This window comes from Rutilus rutilus, assembly GCF_951802725.1.
Source record: "Rutilus rutilus genome assembly, chromosome: 9".
NCBI lineage: Eukaryota > Metazoa > Chordata > Actinopteri > Cypriniformes > Leuciscidae > Rutilus > Rutilus rutilus.
Window position 1 is genome coordinate 4,829,388 of NC_140223.1, and position 23,845 is coordinate 4,853,232.

The 23,845-nt window shown below is 37.3% G+C and overlaps 1 protein-coding gene across 1 annotated transcript in view; it reads right to left on the minus strand.

Moving 5' to 3' along the window:
* Window positions 1-2,462: 2,462 nt before the first annotated feature.
* cwf19l2 (CWF19 like cell cycle control factor 2) overlaps window positions 2,463-23,845 on the minus strand; it is a 32,345-nt gene continuing 10,962 nt past the window's right edge. The window contains exons 5-17 of the mRNA XM_084418469.1: window positions 23,410-23,529; window positions 22,696-22,789; window positions 21,691-21,800; window positions 18,640-19,505; window positions 17,691-17,793; window positions 16,138-16,353; window positions 15,106-15,243; window positions 9,367-9,579; window positions 7,664-7,780; window positions 7,194-7,349; window positions 4,064-4,144; window positions 3,881-3,982; window positions 2,463-2,981 (exon numbers count right to left, since the gene is read on the minus strand). Coding sequence (XP_084274595.1) covers window positions 2,841-2,981; window positions 3,881-3,982; window positions 4,064-4,144; window positions 7,194-7,349; window positions 7,664-7,780; window positions 9,367-9,579; window positions 15,106-15,243; window positions 16,138-16,353; window positions 17,691-17,793; window positions 18,640-19,505; window positions 21,691-21,800; window positions 22,696-22,789; window positions 23,410-23,529 — 2,457 coding nt within the window. The 3' untranslated portion in view covers window positions 2,463-2,840. The remainder of the gene's footprint in view (window positions 2,982-3,880; window positions 3,983-4,063; window positions 4,145-7,193; window positions 7,350-7,663; window positions 7,781-9,366; window positions 9,580-15,105; window positions 15,244-16,137; window positions 16,354-17,690; window positions 17,794-18,639; window positions 19,506-21,690; window positions 21,801-22,695; window positions 22,790-23,409; window positions 23,530-23,845) is intronic.

Consider the following 23,845-nt stretch of genomic DNA (forward strand, 5'->3'; position numbering starts at 1 on the left):
GAATAAAATAGAGAAAAACAGAACAGAATAGAAATAGAGCAGAAAATAATAGAACTGAACAAAATAACAGAATAGAACAGAAAAATAGAACAGCGCAGACTAGAACAGAACAGAAGAGTAAAACAGAACAGAACAGAATAGAAATAGAGCAGAAAAGAATAGAACAGAACAAGTCCAGAATAATAAAACAGAAAAATAGAACAGCGCAGACTAGAACAGAACAAAACAGAATAGAGTAAAACAGAACAGAACAAAACAATATAATAGAGTAAAACAGAACAGAACAAAACAATATAATAGAGTAAAACAGAACAGAACAAAACAATATAATAGAGTAAAACAGAACAGAATAGAAATAGAACAGAACAGCGCATACTAGAACAGTATAAAGTAGAATAGAATAGAATGGAAAAAGAAACAGTAGAAAACAGAATGGAACAGAACACAGCAGAACAGAACAGAACAGAATAAAGCAATAAGATAGAATAGAACAGTGTGAATATGCCAAACTTATTGGAAACTGTTGAATAAAAAGATTTGCTATTTTTTTGTGTGATATAAATGCAAGAATTGAAATCCTAAAACCTGTTCCGTCATCAATAAAATAAAAAAATGAAATAACTTAAAATGAAAGATGACAAAATCAAGGATGTATTTGGTATTATCAAAATAATGGTATAATCAAGCTGAAGAACTCAATATCTGCAATTAAATCCTATAGCTCATTAATTACATAAGCAGATTTGCTCATATAAAAATTAGGCACATTTAATATTCATATATACAATCTATAATTCCCCCTACACAACTGCTGTATATTGTGTTACCTGAACGTGACATTTACTGGAGGACCGGCTCTATTGTACACCGAATCGAGATCTTCACGCTGTCAGTCGGTGTGTGTGTGTGTGTGTATGTGTGCAGCGGTGCGTGACAAATCGAGCAATTCAGTGTTTCTGCTGTTCTAATTATTAGTGTGTGTTTGTGTGTTAACGTCTGTAATGCCAAACAATGAACATCAATACACACACACTAGAGCAGGTCTGAGTTCACCTGTGACCCCTCAGCCTCATAAAACATGAACTCATTTACGGTTACACACGTGTCCTGACGTCCTCCGACCTGAACAACAACAGCTGCAAGACATACAACAACATCATCATGGCCATCACTGTACGGGCAAAATGACCTTTACACGACTGTCTCGCTCTGCCCTTCAAAAGTCTGGGATCGGGAAGATATTTAATGTTTTTAAAAGAAGTCTCTTTAGCGGCATTTATTGGATTAAAAATACAAAAAAAATAAATAAATACAAAAAAAAAAAAACTGTAATATTGTGAAAAATTATTCCAATTTAAAATGGCTGTTTTCTATGTGAATATATAGTAAAGTGTAATTTATTCCTGTGATCGAAGCTGAATTTTCAGCATCATTACTCCAGTCTTCAGTGTCACATGATCCTTCAGAAATCAGTATAATATGATGATTTTATGCTCAAGAAACATTTATGATTATTATCAAACATTTATTTTATTACGTAAAAAAAACAAAATTCAGGATTCTTTTGATGAATAGAAAGTTCAAAAGAACAGCATTTATCAGAAATAGAATATTTTGTAACATTAAACGCTGCCGTTCAAAAGTTTGGAGTTTGACTATAAATTCAAATAGAAAACAGTTTTTTTAAATTGTCATAATATTTCACAATATTAGTTTTTTTTAATCAAATAAATGCAGCCTTACTGAGCAGAAGAGACGTCTTTTAAAAACATTCTTACCAAACCCAAACTTTTGAGCAGCAGAATATACACACACACACACACACACACACACACACAGTATAGTATAGATAGATGGACATTTAAAGCCCCTCCAAATGCGTGAATTGTCTGTAGAGTTACACTGAACTCTCTTCAAAAATACCCACTGAAAATGTTTTTTTTTTAATTTGCAACACGACAGTTTAATGTACATATTCCTCCCAGGACTTCTCGACGGACACAGAGCAAACCTCAGTGACAGTGTTGACATGTAATAAACTTAATACTGCAAGTGTGCATGTGCATGAGAGCAGCGAACAGCTTATGATTCCTGTCCAAGTGATCGGGTCAACTACCTAAACTTGGTTCTGTTATTCATGACATTACGGAAACAGACTCTTTAAAAACTACTTTTTGTTTCTCAGAACTTAGTTATACTGCACATTTAAAGTCTTAAAGTGTTTCTTCATCAACTAACCATATCAGTTTAGTGTGCATGTTCTCGGAGAGCTAAAATACAGCTGTAGAAAACTAATGATTTGTTTCTGTAAATTAGCGGAAGGGTGTGAACCGCCCGCCCCCCCCACAGATGATCAGAGCTGACGGGGTGAACTCAAGGTCAGCTTCACAGGAACCAGCGAGAGAGATGTCATCCAAACACAATCAGATTATAAATCCAGAGCACATCTTTAGCTGAGCAGCTGCAAGTCTTGCAATATTTTATTCTGAGTTTAATTGCGCAGGAAAACAGGATTTACATCAGCACTGGACAGACTGAGCTCCACACACATTCATCAGAGACAACAGTACACACACACACACGAGGCATTCAAATCTAATGTTTAGGAGGAAAACAAAAATGTCTTGTGTTGAAGAATTAAAAAACAAAAATCGATTTTTGTCCGAATCTGAAGCACCTGAAGTTTCTCCGGAGGATTTTTCTCCAGATAATCCAAATTAGACGGTTAAATGCATACGTACAGTCTAAGATAACAATTCAGGCATCTCCAAGTCTTTAACGTGGTGTGATGGCTCAGCCAATCAGAGTTCAGAATGAACACACACCCCGTCTCTGAGAGGTTAGCTATCGCTCTTCGTGCAGTCGAACAGTTTCCACTCCTGAGCGAACTTCAGGACCTTCTTACGCTGGTCGTCGAAATTCTCGCGGATCGGTTTGCGCCATCGTCTCGGTTCCAGGTCGAGCATCCCTCCCAGGATTTCCTGACGGACACAGAACAAATCTCAGTGACTATTATTCGCATGCATCATATTTGTGTCGCCCTGCAGTCAGTCAATCATTTCATCCCTTAAAACTCATCTTTGATATTCAAATCAAAATGATGTGTTTTTTCCTTGAAAAAAATTCTTAAAATAGCTTGAATGTAACTCGACACCCTCATTTAGTATGCGTGGTTATATGAATATGCAAATGAGCCCCGCCTCCACTCACTCACATCAGCTCAGAGATCCACTCGTTCATGAATTTACACATGGTTTGTCTTAAAGCATATTAAAAAACACCATATAGACATATAAACAATATTTTTCACCACATGAGGACTTCAATTCCAAGAGCACCTCTTATGATTGTTTTCCATGTTCATCTTTCTTTAGTGTGTAATGTTGCTGTTTGAGTTCTTCTCTATATCAGTGTTTCTGAACTCCCTGAAACGCCTCCATTGTAGTCTTGAGTTTCTTCCGGGAACGAACACGTCAGAATATTCCTCATTATAATAATTCTTACGCAGAATAAAGGGGCGGGGCCTGGTTGAGTTAGTTAGTAGTGTGTTAATCTGGTGGTTATGGTAAGAGCAGGGCATTTCCCAAACACACTCGAAGCGCTCGACCAATCACAACACACCGCTCCAGCCGACCAATCAGAGCACAGTGTGCTTTTCAGAAGGAGGAGGAGCTTCATAGAGACAGGAACTAAACAGAGCGTTACTGACAGACTGGGAAGAGAGGAGCCGCAACAATGGAGAATATGAGGAAAATAATGTGTTTTATGAACATTCAAGCATGAAATCCTGTTTTAGTAAAGCCCCGAAAACAAAATCAAGACTTTGTAAGAGAGTAAACATGCCCAGAGTCACAAGCACAAGTGCTACTCTCAGACTTACTTTGCCGAAATAGTGTGGGAACTTCTGCTCGTTCTCGATGACGTGAGCAAAGCCGCCCTGCAATCCGAAATCCACGGAGAAGTACGGCAACCCTCGAGGGACCTGCGGAGACACAAACAACGTCAAATACTGAGACAGTGGAGGGAGAACAAGAGACATCAGGAGAAGACAGGAAGAGCTCACAGCTTGTCTGATGTCTTTCGATGAGAGATCCACAACTTTCTTATTCATGGCCCATTCCTCGTCCGCTTCCATTATGGCTTTCTGATAAACAAATAAACAAAGAAGTTTAATGAGCGTGTTCACATTCACATAAGTGTGTGCATTTGTTTTAGTGTTAATATTGTTAATGAAATCTATGACGAAAAATGTTCATTGACTACCTTTTTTTTCCCCATGACTAAGACGAGACGACACCAACGTCATTAAACGGAAACTGTGACTACATCAACATGCAATATTGTTGACGGAAAATGTAGTTAAAAATGGAAACTCGACCATAAACACTCATAACAGACTGTTTTCAACGCACTACAAGCATTGATGTATACGCTTGCCAGATTTCAAGAATTTAAATCCCCCAATCTGCTTAAAGGATTAGTTCACCTTCAAAAGATTTTTTGCTGATAATTTACTCACCCCGATGTCATCCAAGATATCCATGTCTTTCTCTCTTCAGTCGAAAAGAAATAAAGGTTTTTGAGAAAAACATTCCAGGATATTTCTACACAGAATGGACTTCAATGGCAACTAACTATACCAATGTTCAAAGAAGGTTCAAATGTCCGTCTCAATGCAGCTTCAAAGTCTCGACACGATCCCAGTCGAGAAATAAGGGTCTTATCTTGCGAAACGATCAGTTATTTAAAAAAAAAAAAAAAAAAAAAAAAAAATTATATATATATATATATATACTTTTTAACCACAAATGCCCGTCTTGTACCATCTCTGAGATGCGCCACGCATTGCGTCATCACGTTGGAAAGGTCACGCGTCACGTCATCTATCTAAGTTATTTGTCTGTGTTCTCCGGTTCAAAAAGGTTGGGAAGGGCGAAAAACTCCATCTCAGTTTCTCCTCCAACTTCAAAATCGTCCGACATCTTTGTTTTAATTTATTTTTATAATACTTTTTTTGGTTGCTGTGACCTTTCCAACAGTCCGAAAAGATGAGTAGGGAAAAAATGTCAGTGGCCTCCACCTGTAAAACCATTCCTGTTTCGGGGGTTGTCTCACTGTTGCCCATCTAGTGCACCTGCTGTTAATTTCATTAACACTAAAGCAGCTGAAACTGATTACCAACCCCCTCTGTTACTTAACTGACCAGATCAATAACCCAGGAGTTTAACTGACTTGATGCTAATCTCTGATTAAAAAGTGTTCCCTTTATTTTTTTGAGCAGTGTATATATATATATATATATATATATATATATATATATATATATACACATACAGTGCTATGCATAAGTTTAGACGCCCATGCTAAAGTTGACTAAAAAGAGGGATAAAAAAATCTTCTTTTGGAAATTGAACTTAATGCCTTAATTTAAAAAATGAGGAAAAATCCAACCAATTTTCACCACACCAATTTTCTTTGTGAATGAATAATGTATCGTAAATAAATAAATGTTTTTCCTTAAAATACAGAGTGCATAAGTCTGGACACCCCTATGTTAAATTCCCATAGAGGCAGGCAGATTTTTATGTTTAAAGGCCAGTTACTCCATGGATCCAGGATACTCTGCATCCTGATAAAGTTCCCTTGGCCTTTGGAATTAAAATAGCCCCACATCATCACATAGCCTTCACCATACCTAGAGATTGGCATGGTTTTATTTCAGTTAGCCTAATAGCTGGTTTGATTTGCATTGACAGATGATCTTATGGAAAGTACTCCATAAGAAGAAGTATATATATATTTTTTTTTAGAAAATGACAGATCGTTTCGCTAGATAAGACCCTTATTTCTCGACTGGGATCGTGTCGAGACTTTGAAGCTGCATTGAGACGGACATTTGAACCTTCTTTGAACATTGGTATAGTTGGTTGCCATTGAAGTTCATTCTGTGTAGAAATATCCTGGAATGTTTTCCTCAAAAACCTTAATTTCTTTTTGACTGAAGAGAGAAAGACATGGATATCTTGGATGACATCGGGGTGAATAAATTATCAGCAAAAACTTTTTTGAAGGTGAACTAATCCTTTAAATGAAAGTGTCATTCAGTCGACTAAATCTGAGATCAAACCTTCTCCAGTGATGAACCGTAATAAATCCAAACATGAATCTTGACTATATTTGCGATTGTGGTTGCTGAATAAATGCACTTATGCAACCTCTGTGTGACGATACAAAGTGTGTTTTGCTGTTAAATAGAAAAACATAAATGTAATTTGGAATTATTAGATTAGTTAAAATTATTGAGAGAAGTTTCTTCACAGACATTCTCTTGATTTGTGCATATAGGAGAAAGTACAATCATGTAAAAATACATTTCTCAAATGACAATATTTGTTGTGATTATAATTTTGAGCAAAATAATCAGGATTATCATTTTAACCATTAGCCGGCATGACGAAAAAGTTTTCATTGACCAAAACTAGACTGAAATAAATGTGCCTAAAATGCTCAGGCGACTAAACCTTGACTAAACAAAAACAAGGTTGACCAAATATGAAAAAAACTAAAAAAGTACATTTGAAACAGGACTAAGTCTAAGACTAAATTATAAAATAGCTGACAAAATGAACTAGTTTGTTTGTTGAAATTCCTGAACAGTCAGATTCCAGAAGTAAAAATCCTATTAATATTCATTATATGTAGCAAATGGTTCATTAAAGTCCCCCTGTGGTGAAAATCCAGCTTTTAATGTTGTTTATGTAAGACAAACTCATGTGTAAGTTCATAAGTCGACAGCATTGCTGAGTATTTCCTCCTTAAAACTGCAGTGAACCAAAGACAGTTTCAAACACACGCTTTGAAATCGCTGGTGTTTCTGACGTCACAAACTACCTTGTAACCAATCAGATCAACGTGTGATCGTCAACCAGTGGATCTCTGAGCTGAGTGAGTGAGTGGAGGCGGGGCTCATTTGCATATTCATAGAACCGCGCATACTAAATATAGTTACAGTCAAGATATTTTAAGGCATGAAGAAAGTTTAAAGGCATGAAAAAACGCTTAAATGTGTCATTTTGGTGATCAAAGATGAGTTTTAAGTGATAAAATGATTGACTACAGGGAGACTTTAACAATACGCCACAGCTACCGTTGCACTCTATTGTGAGGGTGTTTGTTCCAAGTGTGTGTGTTACCTTAAAGTAAATGGGTGCCATGTCTCCGAGCTCTTTGGGCATCGGCACACACTCGTACACCATGTGCAGGTGTCTTTTCGGATTCATATGAGTCTCCATAAACACGCAGTCCAACTCCTGAGACTCAAACATGCGGACCAAAGCACGACGGAACATCTATAAGAGAGCGATATTAGAGATAAATCTGCTGTGTGAGTGTGTGTGTGTGTGTGTGTTAGCGTGTTCTTTCCAAGCTGTGATCTAGAGATCCGGGTCAAGATGTTGTATAGTTACTGATCCTGAAATATGTGATATTGATGTTAAAATGTGTGTGTTTGGGGATGAGGCAAAACATGTCTGTATCATTATGTATAATAAATGCATTATATATTCAAAGATAAAGGAATCTACATTTTTACATTTACTAAACAACATCTTAATGGCGTTTGGCCACTTCCAGAACGTGTTTACAAGAACGCTTGCGTCTGTACCTGTATTTCGCTCCATATGTCCTCGTCCAGGCCTGTGGCCGCTGTGTGATGTTGGATGGGAACGATCAAACAATGACCTTCGGTCAGAGACACACTGTTCGGCAGACACAAGTACACCTGCGAGAGAATCACATACACACACACATGCGTCAGAGCTCAGAGCAACGTTCAAGCTTGCGCATTAATGAGGACAGCTTGCTAAAACCTAGAGCCCGTCCCGCAACCTGTCTTCTGTCATCCCAAACACACATGGACAAACTGAGCATCTGGGAAAATCCTCTTAGCGCACCCGAACACACGACACACGCAATGGACAGGCTGGCGGAGAGATTAGTCTTTTTTTGCTAAAGATATATTATTGTGTGTGTGTGTGTGTGTGAAAGTCTGTGAGTATGTGTGTGTGGAGAGTGCAGCATTTTAAGACGTCATATAAACAACATTTCAGCCTAAAATCTTCATGTTAACGTCATGCATCAGCTACAAAATTATGAGTTTGGCAAAAATATGATTTTTTTTTACAGGTTTAAAACTCACAATTATGGTAATTCTGTATGTACGGTAATGATTTGAAGTTAAACACACTATCCAAATAACTGTTTTCTGTTTTAATATGGTTTAAAATGTTATATATTTCTCTGATGGCAAAGCTGAATTTTCAGCATCATTACTCCAGTCTTCAGTGTCACATGATCCTTCAGAAATCAGTCTAATATGATCATTTGAGGCTCAATAAACATTTATGATTATTATCAATGTTGAAAACAGTTGTGCTGCTAATTTTTGTTGTTGTTGTGGAAACCATGATACACTACCATTCAAAGGTTTGGGATAAGTAATGTATATATATATATATATATATATATATATATATATATATATAAAATACTAATTTATTCATCAAGGATGCATTAAATTGATCTAAAGTGACAGTAAAGACATTTATAATGTTACAAAATATTCTATTTCAAATAAATGCTGTTCTTTTAGAACTTTCTGTTCATCAAAGAATCCTGACAAAATGTTTCACAGTTTCCACAAAAATATTAAGGATGCAAAAATGTTTTTCAAAAATTGATGAAAATAAGAACCAGTATTAATAATTGAGCACAAAATCAAGCATTTTTATAAGATTTCTGAAGGATCATGTGACATTAAAGACTGAAGTAATGATGCTGAACATTCAGCTTTGACATCAAGAAATAAATTACATTAAATTAGAAAACAGCTATTTTAAAGTGTAATAATATTTCACAATATATTATATTTTGCTGATTATATACTGATTATATACTGATTTTGCTGTATTTTTGATCAAATAAATACAGCCATGGTGAACAGAAGAGACTTCCTTCAAAAACATTTAGAAATCTAAATTAAAATGATAAATCTAAATGAAAAATCTAAACTTGTGTATGTGTGTGTGTATATATATATATATATATATATATATATATATAAATATATATATAAATATAAATATATATATATATTTGAATATAACTGCTTATTTGATATATATTATTTAAGCAATAATTCATATCATGTGCATCTTAGAAAGTCAAATTTCCTCTCAGTGTCAACAGATATTTAACTCAAATATGTTTCAAACCTGAGCCTCTAAAAAAAACTACAAGTTATCCCAAGTTTCCCAGCATGCAGAAGTGTTTGTGGTAAAGCTGCTATGAAACAGTAACGTGTCGTGCCTTGTTTCCGACGGCTGTGATGAGATGTTTGGGAAGTTCAGGACTGTCGAAACAGTGTCGGCATTTCTCCATCCGGCCCGCTAACCTCCGCGTCTCCTGGACCGCTTTATTCCTCTGCCTCTCCTCATCTAGACCCGCTCTTTCCTTCTGCGCCGCGCTCGACACAAACATGTCATCCAGCGTGTAGTTATCGCCGTCAGTCTTCCCCATCATCTGAAAAACACGTCCATTAACGACCCATTCACAGAGCTGGGTTCAAATTTATCTCAAAATACTCCACAGATATTTTTATAACATGTTAAAATTGTCACTTTTTGAGGGTGAGCAAAAACGGACCGTTTTTGTGTCTGTTCCTTTAAATGCAAATGAGCTGCTGCTCCCGGCACAGGGGGCGGAGCTTCAACAGCTTGTGTCCTTTTACCTCACACACACATGCACCGAACATTTTATTAGCCTGTTATGTTGAAACCGGAGTCAGACAATGATAGAGAGACTCAAGAAGAAGTGACAACATGTAGAAGCAACAGGACATTTCTGAATGGTTAGTTGATGAATGCTTTTTGACCAAAAAAAAAAAAAAGGAGTGAATGGATTGTTTAATTGTATGGTGATTGTGTCCACACACTGCTAACATCATATAAAAGTGAATCTTGCATCCGATGACCCCTTTTAAAGGTTCACTTTACTTCATTCGCATACACACTTTTATCATTAAAGGTTTACTCTGCATGTCTGTGAGTTTAATCTTTTAAAGGCTGAAAGCGGGTTCAGGACAGAGGAATGAGGAATGTTTTATGAGTTCTATAAATCCTGCTATTCTTGCACTTTAATAGTAAGACAAGTACGTACTAGTAAATGGAAATCTGTCTTTTATTGGGACATACTACAATGTTACAGATCCTCTTAAACTACAGCAATATTGGTCCAAAATACTTAGTACATTATCTTGCAACCTTTATATACTATTTACAATAATAATAATAATAATAGTGAATTTTAGTTATAATGCGCTTTTCTTAAACCCAAAGCGCTACAGTAAAATAGAACAAAAAGCAACAATAAGAACAATACATTTAATTAACAATTAATTGAAAACAACCTTAAATAATTGAGTCTTAACCAACTTTTTTTTTACTAAGTAAATTAATATCAATATACTATGATTTCATGACACCCTAATTATTATCTTCTATGATAATATGCAAATTAGGAAGGAGCCATGCACTTTTTCAGGAGGAAAAGAGGTCAGAAAATGAACAGCCATAAATATTAGTATTGTAATTTTACAGTTATATAATTATTATTATTATGTTATTATTTCTTATTTTGTTTTTTGTGGTCATTTTTATATTTCTATTTAGTAATAATAATAATAAATATTATTAGACTAGTATGCAAATATTACATCACAATAATTTCATCACAGTTGGTTCTTCATTCTTATTAATGTTAGTCAAAGGGAGATTCTCAAACTTAAAATATATATTTTTATTAAAATAAGAATTATTATAATTAAATATTATTTTATAGCCATATTGATATATAATGTTTTTTTTTTTTTAATTGGCCAAATTGCGCAGCAATTGTGGATTTGAAAAAAAAAAAATAATAATCACATTTAAAATTCCAATTTTACTAATCAGGAAAAATTGCAACTGGATTTTTCGCCCAAATCTTGCAGCCCTACCGGCATGTGATCTGATTGGGCAAAAGGGGTCTTGAAACCCAACTGTGGAGTAGCGATTGGATTGGTCGTCGGGAGTCATGTGATCTGACTGTGCGGATTTACTGCTGATTGCTTGTAAATCTGCGGGTCATTAGTGCGGGAGTAACATCCAGAAAACAGCAGTGGCAGATGTGACCAGGCCACAGGATTACGCTAACAGAGTGTGTGCGTGTCACGCTCTCTTCAGACACCAACACACACTAGCGTGAGAGAGGCTTATATTATTAACGGTGTGGTTCAACAAGCAGACAAGGAGGCGATGTATCCGTAGCAACGGGTGATCTGTGTGGGAGCGTGTGTGTTCACACTGGCATGTTTGATTGACAGATGGAGAGGAGTCGAGGTGAGCGCGAGAGTGTTGGAGAGTCTGGATGAAATCAGACTAAATCTACACTTATTCTCCGCATCGCTGCGTTCAGACTCCAGCTGAACCGTGAAAACCTAGACAGCCCAGAGAGTTTGAGTGTGTGTGTGTGTGCAGTTCTGTTGGTAATTGTCTGGATTACATGGACCGCAGAGGAGATAAACACACACACTACTAGATTTGCATTTTCAGAAGAAAATAGTAGAGCTTGCAAGGCAGAAAAAGAAAAGTTTCAGGTAATCGCAGGTTTATGTAGGACCACGTCCTAGTTTCAGTCGAGCGCTTGTGAATCAACACACAATACGATACGACACTGTAACGCTGGCTGTTAAATAGATGCAAAAAAGAGCAGTATGCAGATATGCTTCATCACTGTGAGGGAGATTTTAAATGATTCAAATTTAAAATGATGAATCATATAAATAAATTATATAATTATTACAAAAATAGTCAAATAAAAAAAACCAAAACACTAAAGCACATTTCATTATGCAAATAAATGCAAGCGAGAAAACTATTTGCATTTTTAGTAAGCAAATATTACACTGATATCACTGCTGTTGGTCATATTTCACATTTTGGACAGTCTATTAAATGTCAGTCAATGGGAGATGTAGAACTTTAATCGTACTTTTTTTTTTTTATCTTCTGGTGCTGTTCTGACTTTTTGACCGAAACATTTTACTTTTTTTTGGTGTGACTTTTTGACTTCATCGGAATGGTTTGAAACTTGGTTTTGGCACTTGTGTGAACACAAGAAAAAAAAAAAGTCACGGACATTATTCGAGCTTAAAGGGTTAGTTCACCCAAAAATGAAAATTCTGTCAGTAATTACTCACCCTCATGTTGTTCCAACCCCGTAAGACTTTCGTTCATCTTCGGAACACAAATTAAGATATTTTTGATTAAATCTGAGAGCTGGCTCACTCCTCCATAGGCTTCTAAGACACTATAACTTGCTGGCCCAGAAAATGTATTAAAGACATCGTTAATATAGTCCAAGTGACTCCAGTGGCTCAATCTTAAGTTTATAAAGCGACGAGAATACTTTTTGTGCGCAAAAACAAACAAAAATAACGACTTTATTCCACTTTTCAGCGACGAGAATACTTTTTGTGCGCAAAAACAAACAAAAATAACGACTTTATTCCACTTTTCATTTCCTTCTCTCTGGGCCTTCGAGGCGTAGCGCGTCTGTGTTGCACGTCACACGTATCACACACATGACCAGCGTCGCCCAATAGTGAGCCTACGTGGTGACGTGCAACACAGACGCGCTACGCTAAAACACTACGTGAAAAGACTCGAGGCCCAGAGAGAAGGAAATGAAAAGTGGAATAAAGTCGTTATTTTTGTTTGTTTTTGCGCACAAAAAGTATTCTCGTCGCTTGATAAACTTAAGATTGAGCCACTGGAGTCACTTGGACTATATTAACAATGTCTTTAATACATTTTCTGGGCCAGCAAGTTATAGTGTCCATAAGCCTATGGAGGAGTGAGACAGCTCTCAGATTTCATCAAAAATATCTGAATTTGTGTTCTGAAGATGAACGAAAGTCTTACAGGGTTGGAACAACATGAGGGTGAGTAATTACTGACAGAATTTTCATTTTTGGGTGAACTAAATAGTCCTGAAAAAAAAAAAAAAATACTTGCACTTGTATTGTTGACGGTCTAAAATGAGCGCATTGGAAACTAACGAGAGACGAATTTCCTCTAGTGGAAGCGTTTGGTACTGCAGCCGAACACAATCTCACTGAAAGCTAATTTTTTGAGATATCAGGCTTACATTTGGAGCAAAACTTGTTTAGATTTATTTCTTTGATTTTCTCACAGTTTCAGAGTAAAACGTGTTTTGGAAAATGTATATTTCATATAATTTTTTTTTTTTTTGTGCCTTTTTCATAATAATAAACAAACTTCTATGATTTAAAAAAATTTTTTTTTACTTTTCACATAAATAATCTGCCAAGTGTCATCTTCAAAAAGAGACCGAACTTAAGTGTGTGCTTGAGATTTATGACAGCCTTAATTTTCAGATCTATGCCCAAAATTCATAAATGGATCATAACTATTCCATAAATAAAATTGAGTACCATAAAATTTCCTAAAAATATACAATATAAAATAAAAAAACATTATTGAACTAAAATATAGTACATTCATTTAGTTGAAATAAAAATAAATAATCCGGCCGCACCAGAGGGTTGAGCATAATATTTCATAAAATGATGACCACAAAGCAACAGATGCAAAAAAAAAAAAAGAGACCAAGCACATTTAAAAGTATGCAAATACCATAATGATGTCACTGGGCTGTCAGTTAGATTTTGAATAACAAACATTCCGTCAAAGTGATGTAGATGTTCTAAAAATGATCTGCCAAAAAGTTTGAATGAAGGTAACAATGTCAACCAAGACGAAACTCAATGTTTGAGAAATATCACTACAATGCTGCCTTGCATGCTCTGCGATTACCCTGACTGACTAAACACTCAATTTTGCCTTCTGCTGATGAAATTGGTGAAATAAATATATTAATAACACTTTTAGCTGCTATGTTATGGTAACTTGGCAGAGAGAGAGAGAGAGAGAGAGAGAGAGAGAGAGAGCGAGAGAGAGAGAGAGAGAGAGCGAAGTGCCGCTAAAATGTGCAAATGTTTGTCACTTTCATATTTCTGGTCTCCATGGCGACAGTGACGTCTTAGTTTATTCTAACAGATTTGAGTCGCCCTGCCCGGTTTAAAGTCTGCGATCGGAGGAGAGACTGAGAGATTGATCACAGGAATACTCTGTGGCTTTTACCGCCACCATCTGCCGATGTCGGTCTGGCTCTCGACGACGGATGAGCACAGGAAGATATATGTGTGTGTGTGTGTGTGTCTGTGCTTCAGAAACTCATTTCTGACACACTGAGCATTTCAATCTTTTCTTTCCAGAAACTACGAAACACTGGAAAAGGAAAAATGTTTAGGCCTAAATTTAAGATAATTTAATTGAACTGCATGTAAAATTGACATGTATTTGGATGCATTCAATTTAATGCAATGCATTTTTTTTAACTGTATATTGTATACATAAATATATTTAAATGAACAGATCCATGACGCTTCTAAACAATTATGATTATCTAATTCAAATAAAATTGATGCACATTTTTAAAAAAGTAGCTGTTTCATTTATGAATGACTTACAAAGATGCATCACATTATGTTCAGTAGTTTGTTTATATTAAAACTGTGTAAACCAATTTTATATGCAATTCAAATGCATAAATCTTACATTTATAAAGATTTTTTGAGTGTATCTCACAGGAGACAACTCAAATGTGTAGTCATTACATTGCAAAACACAAAAAAATTATTGCATCGCATCACTACTCTCATAAAAAATATATTAACAACCTTGCTTTTTCACTGCAAATGTTTTTATGAACGTCCCTTTAGAATTACAGACTGTTCCACACTTTCATTTTTCTGTGGATTTTCTTTATATCTCCCAATTGCATGTTATAAAGTCAGAATTGTGTGATATGAACTCGCAATTATGAGATAAAAAGGCACAAAATGTCTTTTAAAATGTCTATTCTGTGGTGGAAACGAGCTCGCATGTTCATCAGTGTTTGGTGTGTGAGGAGATGGGCGCTCACCTTGGCGGCCATGCGCGAGTAAAGAGCGTTCTGATCCTCCGCAGAGCTCATCTTCTCCCGCCTGACCATCTCGCGCAGATCCATACCATCATCATCCTCAAAGTAGCGCACGCGCTCGCCGTCCTGATGCGTCTCAACCTATAAAATCACACAAGAGGAGAAAATGTGACTTCAAGACTTCAGGCAAATGTTCATTTAAAGAGGACCTATTCTGCTTGTTCATCTTTGTTTATTGTGTAATGTTGCTGTTTGAGTTCTTCTCTATATCAGTGTTTCTGAACTCCTGAAACGCCTCCATTGTAGTCGTGAGTTTATTCCGGGAACGAACAAGTCACAATATTCCTCATTATAATAATTCATACGCAGAATAAAGGGGCAGGGCCTGGTTGAGTTAGTTAGTAGTGTGTTAAACTGGCGGTTATGGTAAGAGCGGGGCATTTCCCAAACGACCAATCACAACACACTGCTCCAGCCGACCAATCAGAGCACAGTGTGCTTTTCAGAAGGAGGGGCTTCATAGAGACAGGAACTAAACAGAGCGTTACTGACAGACTGGGAAGAGAGGAGCTGCAACAATGGAGAATATGAGGAAAATAATGTGTTTTATGAACATTCAAGCATGAATATTTATGGAAGCTTGTTTCCGCCACAGAATAAGGAATAAAAAAGGTAATTGCGACTTTTTTCCCCCACAAAATTATATCTCGCAATTCTGACTTTATAACACACAATTGCGAGATATTAAGTCAGAATTGTGAGATATAAACTCGCAATTTCCAGTCAGTCTTTTTTTCCTTAGAATCAGACTTTATAACTTGCAATTGCGACTTTATATCGCACAATTCTGAGAAAAAGGTTGCATAAAATGTTTTATTCTGTGGCGGAAACAGGCTTCCATAAAAACCTGTTCTAGTAGAGCCCAAAAACAAAATCAAGACTTTGTAAAACAGCATAATAGGTCCCTTTTAAAGTAAATAAACTCCAAACAAAGCACCAAAGATAGCAAAATGCACATGTGAGCGTGTGTCTCACCGCTTTCCGCTTCCTCCGTCCTCCTCGAGGCTCCAGTGTTTGCGACGGGGCCTTGACCGGCCAGGCTCGTCCCGACGCGTCGGTTCTGAACAACACCACTTCCTTCTCCGAGTCGGTCGGCGCAGACGCTTGTTGGGTCTGGGCTCTTCTTTGAGCTCGGCTCTCTTTGGCTCGTCGGGCAGCATCCATCTGAGCTTTTAGTTTTTCCATCAGGGCCTGTGGATATTCACACACAAGTTTGACACCAGCAAAACATGCCATCGGTTTCTGAGTCTACTTTTCGCATACAAGAACAAGTCAAGTCACCTTCATTTATATAGCGCTTTTAACAGATTCAGATTGTTTTATTTAGTGCCATGTCAGCATTCAAAGCTATTTTCATGGCAAAAATTAAGTTACAAAAATACAAATATCCAGGGTTCTCAAGTCTCACGCACTGGCCGAGAGACACGCAATTCAACCAGTTCACACGCTCACACGCCACACCATGTATTTCTCACGCTGAAAAGGCAATGCCAACCAAGTTGTCCTGCTAGCTTTATTATATATACAACGTTGTATACGAGGCGCAGGCACACAAAGTGAAGTTGCCTGCCGCCAGCACGTATCTCGGCCAGATTGCGTTCGTTACTAGGCAACATAGATGCGCGAACACACGGAAGTTGACGGAACATTCTCGGCCAGATTGCGTTCGTTACTAGGCAACATAGATGCGCGAACACACGGAAGTTGACGGAACATTCTCGGCCACCGTACGTTCGTTACTAGGTAACCAACAACATCGCGCGAACACACGTCGTGATGGAGAAGGTAAGCTGGAAGAAAGCTCATCTAACATTTTTAAGCTAGAACACTTAATATATAGCCCATCGTATACATTATTATTGATGCAGTCAAAAACTCTACAACTACTTTGCAACAGGGCCAGAAGCTTTTGCTCAGTTTGGCTGTACACACACACACACACACACACACACACACACACACACACACACACACACACACACCTTAATGCTCTAATATGTCATTTGTTTACAATGTCCCACCACACAATAAATCATTATACCATTTCGACTAGACACATTCAAAATGCAAAAAGATTTGTTTTTCCAAACTGTTTGGAGCAATTTGTTATATTTTAGTAATTTTTGTATATTTGTAATTGTGAAATATAACATTAAAGAGTATATTTGATGTGATGAATTGCTCTGTCATTTATCAGATTTACCAATTGTTATAATTTCAATTTGTGCTGGTTAATTATGAACAATGGGTAAAATTGGGGGGCGGGGCTCCATTAGGGCTCCTCCCCTAACCGCATGTGATCTCACTCCAAGCTTTTGATAAAACTTGAGAACCCTGAATATCATATAAATACAATAAAAACCAAACAAACAAAAACAGCAAGTCATATTATACAAGATTTTTTAAAATTAACATATGATAAAAAATCTAAATCTATAGGTATGCACGTTTAAATATTTATGTGCGCAGGTGTGTAGAACAGCATTTTCTGTCCAGGTACGTCACTCACAAAGCTTTGATGAGCTCACCGTGTTTCCCATGAGTTCTGCCTTGACGAGTTTGGCTCCCAGTTTATTCATCTCCTCATCCGTTAGAATCAGTTCTTCCTCCTCCTCTTCCTCACTCTCTGAACTGGAAGATTAGCAAACACAATCCGTTTTAGCATAAGTTAACGAGTAAAAATGTCAAGAACTTGTATAGAACAAATCAATTTCCCTGACTTCACAATGACATTTCCCATGAATCCATTACTAGATATGAATTCCCAATAATCGTGTTGATTCATACAGATTTGCTAACAAATCACGTTTGACCAATTCAATGAAAAAGACCAAACGCAAAACAACGACAGAAATTTGACCATGACTAGTATGCCCTCATCTTGCGTAAAGCACGTTTTACTCCACAGAAGATCAAGATCAACCTGATTAAATATTTAAAAGCAAATCAAAACTAGACAAAAAAAAAAAAACATTATCGACATTTCTGACTTTTTCAGGCCTGAAAAAGCACAGCTTTGAAATTCCTTGACATTTGTAGGATTTACATGAGCACTGGAGTGTCTAGAAGAGCCTGAATTCACGATGTGAGTTCTAGAATTGATGTAAAATGAGTGCTTTACAATTCATAGAGTTCTAATGCTTATCGAGATCATGCTTGTGCTTTAATTCAGGATTATGCTTTTTTACAAGAAATGTACAATGTTAATATTACTACAATATATTATACTGTACATTAACATACATTAAAAAATATTACAATAATATGCAATAAATGTAAAAATATAAATATTAGTATGTATGCATGTATGTGTGTGTGTGTATATATATATATATATATATATATATATATATATATATATATATATATGGGGAAAGTTCCTGCGGTGGAAACGTGGCTTTACATATAAGGAAATAAGGCAGATAGAGTGAAGTATCTTCTCTTCTAAAACCACCTTCTGCTATTCTTCATTCTGACCTGCTCACTGTTGTTGTTGTTTTGCTCTCCTCCTGCAGGGCGGCGCTCTTCTCTGTGTGTTTCTGTGGGGTCGGCGTCGTCTTTGAATCACTGCTCTTCCTCCAGGCAGCTACAACCCCATCATCATCATCATCATCAGGTTTTCTGAATCCTGTCCTCTGATTGGATGAGGGGCCCTTCCGCACCCCCCTCCTCAACCCTGGCCCTGCGCTCGTGTCCTCGTCGGCCTCCGAGGGTTTGAGGAACTTGTCCTTGAGGCTGTACAGAGAGGAAGTGATGCGTCTCTGAGACTCCGGATCCTCGTCTGGATCCGGCCCGGATCTCTGATCGCGTTCCTCGTGGTCGAGAGACCTTCTCTCAAAGTCTTGCTCTCTTTCTCTCTTAGCATTTGGAGATTTGTCTCGCCGCCCTCTCCTCCATTCTTCATTCTCTCTCCCTTCTTCTCTCTTCCATCTCTCTCTCCCTTCTTCTCCGTCATCTCTTTTCCATCTCTCTCTCCCTTCTTCTCTGTCATCTCTCCTCCATTTCTCTCTCCCTTCTTCTCTGTCGTCTCTCCTCCATCTCTCTCTCCCTTCTTCTCTGTCATCTCTCCTCCATTTCTCTCTCCCTTCTTCTCCGTCATCTCTTTTCCATCTCTCTCTCCCTTCTTCTCCGTCATCTCTCCTCCATTTCTCTCTCCCTTCTTCTCTTTCGTTTCTCTTCCATCTCTCTCTCCCTTCATCTCTGTCGTCTCTCTTCCATCTCTCCCTCCCTTCATCTCTCCTCCATCTCTCTCTTCCCTCGTTTCGGTCTCCTCTCCTACCACCCCTCTCTCCATACGCAACCTCCTCCGCCTCTCGCAGTTTCTTCTGGAATTCCTCCATGGACTACAGAGGGAAGAGAGAAAACACATCATTAAGGCCAGTTTCTTCCACCAAAAGCGGAGCAGATTCACTAGAGTTTAGTGCATGTCGACCCCGGTGGGAAATGGTGCACTGAAAACATTCAAAACACCCATATGGGTTTCAGGGCTTCGGGTTCCAGAAGAGAAAATAACCATGAGCTCCATATGGCAGCATGATTTCAACTTCACTTTAAAAAACATTTTTATGAGCTAAAATACCCAGGAATCCTGAAGAAAAAGAACCATCTTTTTTACTTACTGCATTTATCTAATATTTGAATAATATATTACAACTCACAAACACACATACATACACACACACACACATATATATATATATATATATCTGCAATATATCTCTCTGCACTGGCTACCTCTCGCTGCTCGCATCAAGTTCAAGGCATTGACGCTTGCTTACAGATCTATCACAGGCTCAGCTCCCTCCTACTTTCACTCACTCCTACGAGCCTACATCCCTACCAGACGCCTACGATCGATCAACGAGCGACGTCTCGTGGTTCCATCACAGAAAGCCACAAAATCACTTTCCAGAACATTCTCATTCACAGTTCCATGCTGGTGGAACACTCTCCCCACCCTCATCCGGAATGCAGAATCCCTGACAACATTAAAAAAACAGCTGAAAACCCATCTCTTCCGTGAGCACTTACCTTCATAAAAAAAAATAAATAATAAATAAAAACCTTTCCCTTTAAAACCTCACTTATCGTGCTTATGCTACTCTGAATAATGCCTGAACTTCGTATTTTGAGCACTTCTTGCGTTGTTGTTGTTTTTTGCCTCTTCATGATGACTCGCTTAATTTAGTCCTAATTTGTAAGTCGCTTTGGATAAAAGCGTCTGCTAAATGACTAAATGTAAATGTAAATATATATATAAATATATATATATATGTGTGTGTGTGTACATATAAACAGATGATAGATAGATTCAAATATTATAAGACTGTATTAAATTATGAATATATATTAATATACAGCCTAATAAACCTACTGGCGTCTGTCTCATTACACAGTCCCTTCAGAAAAACGCGACTATGCGATCGCATAATTCAATGCATAATCAGCCAAAGTACGCATATTAATGCGGGGGCCGGAATTTTTTCAAATACGTCACACTTTCGCCGCATAAATTGCAGATTTCCGTGCGCAAAATATGCGGGGCTTGCATGATTTCATAATCCCCGCATTTTCGTTGCAAAAAAGTCACATATATCTTAGCAGAAAGATGAAAAATGTTGCGTTTCCTTCACACAAGAGCAGCCATTTTCCCCTGTTGCCATGGGAACGTTATGAAGTGAGGTTATTACAGTTGTAAGTATATTAGTAGTATGTAAATTTACGTTAATTTATAATAATAAAATGTACGTTTTCTCTTTTTCATCAAACCGCAGTTTTTGCAAGTTCCCGCAATTCCATCGCATTAAATTGCATAAATATCCCGCATATTCCATCGCATTTTTTAAGAAAACGTGCCGCATAATCAAGGATTTTTGCCCACAACAATCACAAAAAAATTCTGGAAGGACTGATTACTGTTAATCAAAGAACAAAAGACACAGAAAATCCCTCACTGGTCTTGACTGAATAACTTATGTAACTTTAATAACCGCAATCTATATTTTATTTCTAAAAAGAAAACGGAGTTATTTTACATTTGATTTCAATTTCTGAACTCTGTATTTATTTGTGCTTTTGCTAATTTGCTGATTTGTTCTTATCGTATTACTGACTTGTCTTTAATAATGTTTGAAACTTATATTAGTTAGTCTGGTTTATTAGTTGGTTGTTCTTTAGGCTGCTGATTTGTGTTCATACTATTCAGCTACAACAGAATGTTTCGCGAAAAAAACTATTTTACTTCTTTTCCTTCTCTTTTTTTTACCACATTGGGGAAAAAAACTGGGAAAATCAATAAGCAGAATCGGAAACGCAAAAAAAAAAATCAAACAATACCCAACCCTACTGGGCGGTATAAAATTAAATAATATGACAATATTGCATCCTTATTGGTTGCAAACAGCAATGAATATCCAGCATGACCAGTTTCATGAATGAATGGCTTGAATGAGCTCTTCTTCAACCTTACAGTGTGTGTAATTAAAGAGAGATGTGTGTTTGTTTATCGCTGTGTGTGTGTTTGCTCACCCCGTATCTCTCCGCCACCACACTCTCCACACTGCGCTGTTCTCTGTCGGCCTGCTCTTTCATCCTCTGAAAGGACTTTCTGAGCCAGCTCACCCCTCCATCATTCACCACTGAGGAAGAGAGAGAGAAATCTGTGTAAAACATCTGTGAAATAAACACTTCCCGCTCAGCGTGTACAGAGTGCAGATAAGAGCAACTGCACTGTCAGCTCACAGTCAACATTAAACGCCCCATTCTAATAACGTGACATATTTCAGAATGAAACAGTGCATTGAAATGACACAAAGAAAATGCAGGGAATCAATCATGAAAAATGAAAGAGGACGAGAGCAGCTTGTTGGCTTTTAACAACTTGGGTTGCACTATTAATAGTTTCATGTAGCCCGTTTTTTTGCGAAGTTTGGTCCAAATTGCAGCTTATTTTGGCTGAAAACTGACCACTTAGAAATCTAAAATCGTATCGATCAATGGGGTTATCAGCACTAACCTTTAACAATGAACATTTCTGTTAATTGAAATAATACGTTAAAATGTCAAAGGTCATTGCTGAACTGATCTACACTGAATACATTTGCTGTATGATTTACTTTGAAGCAATTTTTACTCAGAAATTGCAAGTGAATGTCACAAATAATTACCAAGAAACAAAAAGTAACACATTGAATAAAACATGACATTTTCAAGAAGAAAAACTGAATTAGTATTTTCCTGTAAAATGTAACGTAATTTTTTTAATGGATTTTTCACCTGCGACTGTGAGATAAAAATAATCTCTCGAAGTTTGACCATCTCACATCATCAAATTTATTATTTATTTAAATGTTGAATTAATTTAATTACTGGTATATGAGTGACAACAAGTTTTCACGTTTGTTTCTGCCTTTAAAAAAAACTGATTCCCTCACTTTTGATGTAGGAGAAAATCCATGGTATTTAGGATAAAATCCAATCATACAAACGTTTTCTAAATGACGTTCATTTCGGCTTTCTTGTTTCGGCATTCACCTTTTCTAACCGCAGTACTGGAGGAGGCCTCTGGGGGCAGACCACTTCCTCCATCCTTCCAATAAGGGTTCAACTCTAACTTGTGAAGACCAGCCTGAGAGACAGAGGAAGACAGAGAGAAACACACGATAAACACACACTCCTCCAACAACAAAATCACGCTCTACGAAAGTGATCATTTCAACACTTGGTTTGAACTGTTTGCATCAAGGATTTTTATTTATTTATTTATTTTATTTTCCATTGTTACTGTTCGTATCACTGTGTATAAAGTACCGAGGAAGATCCGGAGCTGAAATTCAGATATGGGCGTTTGATTACCACAGCGTGCTGTAAACGATCGACCAATCACAACAGACTGGGCCATCTGACCAATCAGAGCAGAGCAGCTCTCAGAGGGGCGGGGTTTAGAGAGACTGAATCTTTAAACGAAGCGTTTCAGACACTGAGAGAAAAGAGCTGATGCTGTAATGGATATTATGAGAAAATTAAAATATTTTTTGACCTTGGATGCACGTAAAACTATTGTAGGAGAGGCCAAAACAACATTAGGAACCTTTAAAATAGCACAATAGAGGCCAGTAGTGTAAAGGTGGATCTTCACCCAATAATAAACAGGAATGTGTCAGTTTTGAGTGTCCTAATGGCATTGACGTCAGCATGAACCAGCCAACATTTTACACAATATTGTTTGGAGACACAAACGTCGCTCACCTGTTCAATAGCCTTTGCTTTCTCCCTCTCCACCTCTTTCTCTGCTTCTTTCTGCGCTCGTTTCTCCGCCACGGAGGTCGTCTTCATCGCCAGGAAGTCAAAGGTCATCCATTCATCTCTCTAGGAAAGGTCAAACAGACAAAGACTATGAAAAAACTAGATTTAATGCATTGTTATGCCCAAAAATAAGATGCACCTTAAAAATAAGATTCTATATCTATTTTTTTTGCCGCTAACAAACAAAATGGAGGAATTCTGGCGGGTTAAAAAGCTTTTGTCTGTAACATGCATCACATTCATGTAAAGTTAACCTTTCGCATCTTCATCACGTCACTGGACACACGCACACAACGCACCAGCTCTCATTGAAAATGAATGACTTGCGGGTTGCTTTGCAAATGGATGTCAGTGTGACGCTCCTTACGGCTCAGAGAGA